At 38.8% G+C, this 10546-nt stretch overlaps 1 protein-coding gene across 4 annotated transcripts in view; it reads right to left on the reverse strand.

The window, feature by feature from the left end:
• Nucleotides 1-391: 391 nt before the first annotated feature.
• TSHZ1 (teashirt zinc finger homeobox 1) overlaps nt 392-10546 on the reverse strand; it is a 57419-nt gene continuing 47264 nt past the window's right edge. For 3 of the 4 annotated variants that reach the window (XM_040549537.1, XM_040549536.1, XM_040549539.1), the window contains exon 3: nt 392-4992. In XM_040549537.1, the coding sequence (XP_040405471.1) occupies nt 1802-4992 (3191 nt within the window). In that variant the 3' untranslated portion in view covers nt 392-1801. The remainder of the gene's footprint in view (nt 4993-10546) is intronic. The other variant, XM_040549535.1, reaches the window with a different exon arrangement.

Consider the following 10546-nt stretch of genomic DNA (forward strand, 5'->3'; position numbering starts at 1 on the left):
AAGGTGTTTTGCCTGAGGAAGAAGGGAGGAGACGGTCTTTGAATGCACACAGAAAATGACTACAAGCACAGTCAAACAGCACAGGAAAATTAACTTAGCAAAAGCCTTTGCACCCCTTCTTATACTTCAGTGCTGAACAGAGGGCCCGTTACTGTTTGATGGAGCCCCGCTGATTCTGTACCTTTCCGAGTATGAATCCATGGCAAATCTCTTTTAAGAGGTTATTAGTATTATGGCTTAGAATGAAACACGTCAGCATACAGATCATGAGAGATGATTTCGAATAGATTTTTGCTGGTTGATTATATAAACGATACCTCTTATTGCTGGAATAACACCTCAAAGGCAATATAATGACGACATGACAATGTATGTAAATCAAGAACTGCATGTGGGTTTATTTTACACTTGAGAAAACAGTGGATTTAATTGTGTGAACCAAAATGTACTGTACAATATTAATGATAAAACATCAAAATGTATAATTCATAGTGCATTGCTTGCTTTATTTTTATTTATTTATTTTTTTTGTCAGATAGTTCCTTTAAGTACATGCATCTGGAAAGATGCAGGTGCCAGTAAAATTTCTCTATTTATATCAAGCTGCAGGAACTAAATTTTATTCAAAAAGTGTGGTTTTACATTATATACACAGAAATCGAATATAAAATGACAATATAAAAAGTTAAAAGAGAAAGCATACAGCCAGAAGGTACAAAGAAAGTTGAACAGTTTAAAATGGTACGATATGTAACATGTATTTTTTAAGCTGATGCTGGCAATTTACAAGGAACAGAATCCAACATTTGCCCCATTTTTTTGTTTTCATTTACCAATGCAGCACACTATAGAAAGGTCAGCTTGTACCAAAGCTTAACATTTGTAAATAACTATAAACTGCAGTATTTTACAGGAAAAAAAAAAAAAAAAAAAAAAAAAAAGGAAAGAAAGGAGCATTTTTACACTTGTTTTAAATAACAGCTTGCATACCTTCTTTTTTTTTTTCTTTTTTTTTTTTTCTTTTTTTTGGCCAAAAAGTGGCAATTCTCAGCATCCAGAGGGTTTGGGCATAGTGGCAACTTGGTTTATTTATTTTTTAATTATTATTTAACTTATACAGTTGTGGCTTCCTAACCCCTTGTGTACTACACAGCTCTCCTTCTTCCAAGGACTGCATGCACAATTTCTTCACAAACCAGTTCTGCATTAAAAAAAAAAAAAAAAAAAAAAGCTCATTCATTTAAAAAAAATAAGTTCTGTTTCTGACACAGCTTTTATTTGAATGAAATGCCTTTAAGCCTTTTGTTTTGTTTTTCCTTATTTACTTATTTAGTCACTGGGAAAGGCACAGAAATGCTATTACAGTTCTCAGAGGGTTAAAACTTGACACTACCAGGTTCTGTGACCTTTATTGTCATGGCAACTTTGTAATTTTAGGATGTCTCTTTATCATTGTTCTTTGTGTCTTTCTTTACGGCTAAATTAATGTCTCTCAATAGTGTCTCCCACTATATTCTACAAAAGATAGCTTAACATCAAGGACAGATGTTGAAAATAAAGGTCAGACTTTGACTCACAAAAAAATAAAAACAGAAACAAAAATAACCATGCACAGATCAGACAAAGAGCATATAAATATAACTACAAAATAAGTGTAAGAAAAACCAAGGTCCAGATAGGCAGTTCAGCAACAAAAGTAAGACTGATTTCAGAGGCTCAGGTCAGGCCTAGTGCAGTACTATGAAGAAGTTTAGTGCAATGTTCCTGTGGTCACTTGCATACCTGGCTGCTTACCTGGACGCTATTGTTTTTCTAACTCAGTTACATAGATCAGATGGTCCTCTGGGGACTTGCCATGTGTTTTACTAAGGTGCAGTTTGACTGCATGCTTGCTTGCAAAAGTTCGGTTACAGAGCTTACACTGGAATGTGGAGCCTAAGTCCTCCTCAGCTATTCCAAGTGAGCCCAAAGTCTTGTTTGCGAGGACTTTTGAAACATTCTGCTGTTCTTGAATCTGATTAAGTGGCAACTTTGACAGATCCTTCAAACTAAACCCTAGGTGTGTCTCTAAGTGACTTATGTATGTGGAAGCAGTCCTGAACTGAGAGGCACAATCATTGCAAAAGAAAACAGGATGTCCTGTGTCCAAATTCTTTAAAAATTTGGTTCCACCTGTCCTCCTTAACTGATACTTCACATTGGCCAGCCAGTGGCTAATTGTGGTCATGGAAAGACCAGTAAACTTAGAGATGTGTACCCGCTCTTGTGGACCTAGGTCCGACATAATATATTTGCCTTCTGGGGTCTCCCTCAAGCTGGAAGCAAACTGGGCTTGAAGGATCAGAAGATGTTGAGGGTTCCAGTTGGACTGTCTGCCCTTCCTCTTGTGTACTGGCGACAGTTCATCCAGAGCTTCCTCAAAACTGCTCCCGTCAGCATCCGACTTTTCCGACACAGTAGATGGAGTTGAAGACTTGGGTGTCAAACGCCCTGTGAGGTTCTTCACCATATCAGAAATATCCAACAGGGCGCTCTCCCTTAGTGGAGACGAGGCAGAGTCAGCCACACTGGAAACAAGAGGTTTGTTTTTGGACTTGGTTAAATCAATAGGTTGATCACTGTTCTCATAGTAATACCGGTCAATAGCATCAGCCTGCTTGACCGGAGTGGTTGGGTAAATGGGTTTGTCCAACATGCTGTTGCTAATTTTGTACAGCATGGCCAAAGGGTCCAGAGAGGGGCTTACCGGCTTAGAAATTTTGCCTAAGTGAGTATTCATAATGGACTGTAAAGCGCTCAGTGGATTAATGAAGGATGGCTCAGGTGAATGGTCTGTGATGATTCCTAAATTGTTACAGCCATTTGCAACCTTTGCTTTTAGTGGCTCTGTACCATTTGGAGTATGTGCTTCTGCTGGACTATCCTTTTTAACCTTCTGAACTTCTGTCTCAGAGCTTTTCTTCTGCTGCTGTTTGTTATTCGTGTCTTCCAATTTGGGGAAGTCTTTGTTTTCTTTAGCAGCAGGTGACATGGGTTTGACTGGAGAACTCTTCTCTTTCTCCAGAGGCTTTTCTTCCTTCTTCACGCTGATTTTACCTGTAACTTTCTCCACCAGTTCTTCCATAGCAGATACGTTGCTCTTGTGAGGCGGGGGTGTGAGATTGCCTGGGGAATGGATGAGTGCGTTGTGTTCTGAAGACAGTGATTTTACACTGCTGGCGTAAGATGGCTGCATTTGAACACTCTGCACAGCGGGCTGAAGGGGTTTGACTGTTCCTGGGAGCTGGTAAGCTGCATGAATACTGGGATACCCTCCCCAGGAAGGTGCTCCGTTCTGAGCTTTGCTGATAGCTGTTGTCACCGTGTTCTCGAGGGATTTCAGTATGTCTATTCCGCCTTTAGGACTGTCATCTAGGTCCTCCTCTCTGAGGTACTGATACAAAGTCGTTGACTCAAATTTCTCTGTAGAGTCCTCATTCTCTTCTTTAATCTTTTTCTCTGTTTCACTGACCACCACTTTTTCCTTCTCTGGGTCTTTCTTTTCCTCCGAGTTTGTGGAGCCCACTGGGGAATCGGGCTGCTTTTTAATGTTGGAGGCTGGTAGTCTTGTGTGGGTGGTGGGTGGAAGAGGTATAGACTGTATCTTCTCCTCCACCACAGGGTCCAGTACTAGCTGTTTGCCTTTTTTGGAAGCAGAATTGGTCACCTTCAAAAAATGACCAGTGACCATCATGTGAGCAGTAAGCTGCTGCAACGTGTCATGGGAACTGCCACATTCCATGCATTTCAGTATTTGGGCTTTGCGTGCCTCAAACTGCCAAGTGTAGCTAGCACCATTTTGATAGCCATAGCGGTTGTTTGGAGTCACATAGGGGTTGGCAGTTTTCTGATCCTTTGCAGATTCACCCAGTGAAGCTTCTGCAGCGATCCCTGTTGGCTCCGGTGAACAAGGTGAAGCTAAGTCCTGAAGTGCTCTTTTTTTGGTAGAAGGGACCAATTTAGTGATGGCTGGTACTGGCTCCTTCAGAGGCACTTTCTGGTAATGCTTTGTTTTTATCATATGGACGCTGAGGTCTTGCAAGGACTCAAACGAATGCCCACAGTACATGCACTTCAGCACTTTTTGAGCATCCTCTTTGCCTTCCATTTCCATAAGTGATCGTTTCCTCGGCTTTGACCACCGTTTGGTCTTATCAGCTTCTTTGTCTCTGTTGTCATCACGGTAATGTCCAGTTTCATTCATGTGCACTGTTAGCTCCACCAGTGTGTCATAGGCTGCACTGCAGTCTTTACATCGGAACTTACTAGCACCGGTGAACACAGACCCATAAAGTTTATTGTTTTGCCGGTAAAGCTGTACTGTGCTGAAAAGACTAGGCTCTGGGAGAAGTCCATATGACGAGGTCTGCTGCAAAGTTTTAGCTAATGCAGCTTGGTGCCAGTCATAACCTGAGCCACCACTGTTACTGTTATTATTACTGTTGCTAGTACTACTGGTAGTCGTACTGGTATTAGTGTTGGTACTGGTAGTGCTAGTACTCTGGGAATTGGCGTTGGTGTCAGTACTGGTGGTGTTTTCATTCTGGCTGATTCCATTGTTGCTGGTGGTTTGATTGGATTTCTTTAAGTCCAAAGCTAAACTGGACCAGCAAGTCTCTGAAAGCAAATTTGCATACACAGCTTTTATTTGTGCCAAGCTGTCCTGTGGATAGGAAACATTGTCTGTGCACTGAGGATCCTCTTTCTCTTCTTTAGAGGAAGTGCTTTTGAAATGGGCCAGCTGATCGCTGTTTTCACTAAACGGCGAACCATAGCCTGCATCCTGATTAGTTGCAGTGCTGACTGGGGAGTTCTGGTAGCTTTGAGCCTCTTTGATCTCCGCTTCTTCATTGCACAAATACTCATTCTCCTGGATGTCCAGAGACAGCCCATCATCTTCCACGCTGTCTTCATCTATTTCTGCTGCTTTCAATTCCTCCTCAGGAACATATGCTAAAATACAGGAGGAGGAAAAAGAAAGGGGAAAAAAAAAAGAAAAACAAGACAAAGTTATTGAACATGCACATTTTACATCATTGTTGTCTTGTGTACTAAAAGCAGTAACCATAAAGACAAATTTTGAAGATACATCCAGAAACCAAACTCACCATCACTTACACACTCCGCCTATAAATCCACATACTCTGTCCTGCTTACAGTTTGATATCAGTACTATCTAAGAATAAACTTTGACGTTGGCAGTAAAGTATGTGCCAGGACCACAGTAGATACCGTAATATCGAAACCAAAATCAAACAAAGAACCTACTAAACCAGTTTTAATCAACTTAAAAAATGCCTGGCCCCAAGCTGTATTTACTGCAGTATGTATGTAAAACATGGTGCAGCCGACCTCCACCCCACGGACCTAGGATCTCAGAATCACTGGCTTGACCAACTCCATCTCATCAAGGCTGTCTTTTTTGGCAAACCAGCTTCAGCTACAGCCTCAAGGGTGATTTCTGTGTCACTGACAGCTGATTCTATAGGAGGTACACTGGGCAAGTGTGTCAGATCAGTTGTTCCAGAGCCTCCTGGTGACTGGCTGTACTTGGTCCATTTGAGAGCTGAACAGCTTTCAGTTCTAAAAAGGTGAAAAGGGAAGCAAGACTATGACTGTTTTCCTAAATGGCCAGGATATACTTTGACTCCTGGTATGATCTGATGTGGGTGCTGCATTTACCATTTTGAAAACAGCAATCAGCAACTAAAAGTAAATGTAAGAGTTGAATTTTTAAAAGAAAAAAAAAAAAAAAAGAAAGAAAGACCACCTTGAAACCTCCCTCCCAGCTTGATTATTGGCTTACAGCAAATATCAAACTTTGCTATTGTATTGCCACCTGGTGAAACTATATAATCTTACCAAACTATGTGTTTATCTATATCAAACTATTTTTTAAACTAGCAAATGTGATATTCATGAGCAGATGGCCATTACATCAAAACACATTTACTCCAAGGGCCCAATTCACAGAAGTGGCTTACATGTACCTAAGTGATAAATGTACACTTTCATTGCAAAGCAGAAAACATACTTGTACACATTTCCCTCCAGTTTTGTAAAAGAAGCTTAAAAAAATCACCATGATAATGCAATGCAGATCATTTATAAGCACGTCAAGGTAGAAAAAACATGGACTGTGAACAGTTTTCAGAGACTGAAGCAAAAAAATGCCTCCTTCTAGGTGAACTGTGCAGAAAGTGATGCTGAAATGTGGGCTACGTCCTGCCATCGTATAATACTGAAAGAAAGCCAGGAGAAAAAAAAAAAAGTGCTTCTGCTCCTATGCAATATGAAGAAAATATATATTTTCAAGTTTACAAAGCTGATGTCTTGATGAGTTGGGAGGGGGGGAGCATAAGTACCAGTTAAACTTCTTTTTGTACACAGTTGCTAATTTATTCTGAAACTTCTTTTCTGAAAGATAAACAGTCTTCTCTCATTATAATATGAACAGTTTTTGAAGCGTCTTTAAATGTTTTTTAGAAAGGTAACAGTATTATGGCCAGTATTGCATTCTGTATTCACCTTTGCAATTGCAATTTATGCTGCCCCTAACTACTTCAGTACGACCTCTTAAGATAAGATAGAAAAGTAGCCCACCAAGTATTGGGAGTATTGGGGTAGTGTTGAACCTTAAGATGACCACTACACCCTTCATTTGTCCTTTAAGAAACAATTTTTTTAGGAAACAATTTTATTTTTTTGTTTAAAAAATGTTAAGCAGGGCAAAATTTTTTACAGATTGCCTCAGCCTCAGGTGTTTTCTGATATATTTAAGAGAACTAGTGAATACCAAGCACAACAGAAGTCACTAGAGAAATCACTCTGGAGCCAAAGGCTAGGAAGACGTCAGAAAAGCAAGAGAAAACCAAAAACAATTTTTTTTTTAAATGCACTTAGTGCATAAAATAAGTAATAAAATACAGAAATAGTAAAAGAACTAAGAAATCAGTCAGATTCACAGTGTTGCAATAATGTTGCTGTTCAAACGCTTTGCATGTATTTGGGCACTACACTACCTCTGCAGCTCTGAATTCTAGGTATGCAAGTAGAATCCACTCCCACAGCTACAGCATAAGACCTCTTAGCTCTCCCATTAAACGCACCTGTTTTCAGCCATTTCTAACAGCGAAAGAAAAGACATTTTTAAGTTTCAGTAAGGTAAATAACAGTTATAGAATGTGGTTTCTGATTCTGAAATGACTTCAAAATAAAATTTAAAAATTCTAAAAGGCCCCAATGCATAAAAATGGACAGTTACCATCTGGCATTTTTCTTTAAAAAAAATAAAAATCTTAGTAATGATCCACAGACAGCCACCAATTAGAAACTGCAAGCTGATGGGGCCCATATTCCTAGCTTTTATGAAGAGCTATCTTCTTACTAACCTCAATGGAACTATGCCAATTTTCTCTAATTTTCATAGCCTGATATTTTTAATAAACACATGTAAGATGCTGTTGTAAGATGCTGAACGTTGCTATAGTTGATACAGTATTTTATACAAATCCATGTGAATTATCTGCTAGCATCTCTTTACTTAATTCTAAATTGCATAAATATGTATTTTTATAATTGCTACACATAACCATCTAAATATCTGCTTGAGGAGAAACCCCAGTTAAGCCACCGGCATATCTTTTATTTTCCTTTATTTATTTATGATGGTGTGTTTTCTCTATTCTCATACTTTTGCACTTGGTGAAAAGGTTTCTTTACCATAAAAATAAAAGGAGTTAAACCACACAAGAAACGTTAAAACTACATGAAAGGTCGGTGTTAAACTGTCAAAGCAAAGAAACAGAGTGTTAGGGTGAAATATCCATCTTTCACTTACTTTCCTAGTCCTAGATTCTGCTGAGACTATTACATGATTTGAGTTCTCTCCCCTACCAATATATGCTGCTACATAAGAGTTAAGAACATACAATTGGCTAGGACTGATTTTCTGCGATTTCAGAATTTAAGCCAGATTCTGAAAGAAAAATGACTTTACATGATGTACACACCCACATGTCCGAAATAACACAAAGCAATAATGCTTCTTAACCAAAAAGAGACTAATTTATCTGAAATGTTTAATTTGTATCACTGCAATCAAAAAGATTTTATTTAACTCCTTTAGTTACCACAGGATACACACAATACCTATTCATTCATGACTTAATGTTTATAAGATGAATAGCAGTACACTCAACATATGGTATTTTGCAAGGTCAGTGCAATTCTCTAACTGAAAAGGTTTCTGTTAGAGATAATTCAGAAGCATGCAAAATGAAGAATGTTAATTTGTAAAAACATGTATGTTCTTCTAAAATTCTCACAGAAATTTTACAAATAAATAAGCTTCAGAATTTTAAGCCTTAAATACATTCCTGTCATAACTACTTGAGGAGACGACAAATATTGCTCTACATCAAATGGAAGAGTGGGATGTTCAGGTTCTCCCTCTAAACTATAATATGTAGATCAACAGACAGACAGACAGACTTCAGACAGTGTGTCTTCCAGTGACCGAGAAACTCTAAGCAATCTTCTTCAGATATTCCTCCAACTACAGAGACTCTGCTGGTTCACACATGTCCTGAAACCACACAGAAATACCAACAGCAGATACTAACAGTGATCCCCCTCAACAAATACTATATCCAAAGCAGAAAAAATTACAGAACATAATGTCAGCTTTTCTTTTCCTTCCCATTTCTGCATTCACAGACTCAGGCAAATGCATACTGGAAAAAGAAGGAAAAGCGTCAAATTTCAGACAACTAAAAATTAGGGGGAATAGTATTTCTTTTCTTCTTAATAAACCTTGCTAATATTTCTTTTCCTACGAAATGTGCCTTCTGGATGTCAGTGTTTCCCCATAGATATACTGTCATCTTTGAACAGTGTTAAAAGCTGTGCATTCTGATCTAAGTGGACATGAGTTGCTATATATTGTACATGTGAGTAGCACTGCACATTGTGTTTGCTTCAGTGAGAATATTTGCACAATAAATATACAGCCATTGTTTGAAAAAGCAGACACAGATCCGAAGTGTAAGGATGTGGTTAAAAGCATAAATATTCTCACGTAAAATCTTTCCATAACCTCGGACTGGTGCTTTTGACGGAATCTGTCTCCACAGAGGTATTCTTTTCCGTTCAAAAAGGGATTCAGGACTGAATGCATTATTTTGAGAAGGGCGAAAAGTAATGATTGCATTTGTTTTAAACAGACTACAAAATTAAATGCAGCAAACTCTTCAAGGCCCGATTTTAAATAATCCAAACAAATAATTTTATTCAAAAGAAGCACCTAAGTATCGAAGGTTACGATTCAGTAAAGCAATTGAATACTGAGATCAGTTTCACAGCAATACATATTTCACGGTTTCAACAAACAGGGGCAGGTTTCAGCCTAAAATTCTTTGCTAAACCAGGGCCTACCCTGGAACTAAACAATAGTGGCACGGTGTGAATGTTCACCATTCTTCTTTCTGCAACAGATGTATTTCCGCAGCTCCCAGTATATATCCAGCCAACAGGAGACAGCAGCTGCAGAAGTTTTTGCAGCCCACATTGTCACCTTGCACAAACTGCACCCCAGGCTGGGCGTGACTTCCACTAAACACAAGAACACATTTTGAGAAATGGGCTAAAATGTAAAGATAGAAAAGACACATCTCCCTCATCACAGAAAAATGAGAGGGGAGGAAAGAAAAAAAGAAAAAAAGAAAAAAAACAGAAACATTTCCAGATATGTTTCCAGAATACACAGTTATGAGAGTTTTACAAAAGAATCCAAAATCTCACATTGTGAGAGGTTAACACGCCTGCTGGAAGATTTGAGAATTTTCTATATTAGTATATACAAATGTTCATAAAAAATTACGGCACAGATGCTACAAATGTGTGTGTGTGTATGTGTGTATTACAATGTCACTATGGTGGAAAAATATGGCTTAGTTATGACAATGGCTGAGGAGTAGCACAGACTATCAGACATCCAAATAACCCTACTACAGTGGTTTGTGTCTTTCGTTTATAATTGCAGCAAAATAGGGGGCAAAATACTAGAACTGCCTACCCTCTAATTCTGATGCAATGGGTCTGAGAAGTAGATACAGTACAGTAACAAGAACAACCTCCGTGCTTCTCACAGGTTGAATGATAACCCTTAAAGGCATCCCATTAAAAACCAACAAAAAGATTCTTCACCTCCTTCTCTTCCTTCCCTGATCCCCTTAAAATGAATGCTGCAAATTATTAGCTAACGCTGGCAATTCGAGAACGAAGCAGCTTGCATGCGGGTGTATTTTTACAGTGATTCTAATCTGAGAAATTTACTTGCTCTTCCTCTTCTATCTGATAAACTATACATTCAAGCATTCTCATTAGTGTTCGGATCACCAAAGAGTGCTGGAGATGAATCAGTCCATCCACCCCTCCTCTCCCTGCTCTGTCGAGATTATTTCATTGAAATGTTCATTTTCATCCCTGCTGGCAACATTAGAATGGA

The sequence above is a fragment of the Cygnus olor genome, chromosome 2 (genome assembly GCF_009769625.2).
Source record: "Cygnus olor isolate bCygOlo1 chromosome 2, bCygOlo1.pri.v2, whole genome shotgun sequence".
NCBI lineage: Eukaryota > Metazoa > Chordata > Aves > Anseriformes > Anatidae > Cygnus > Cygnus olor.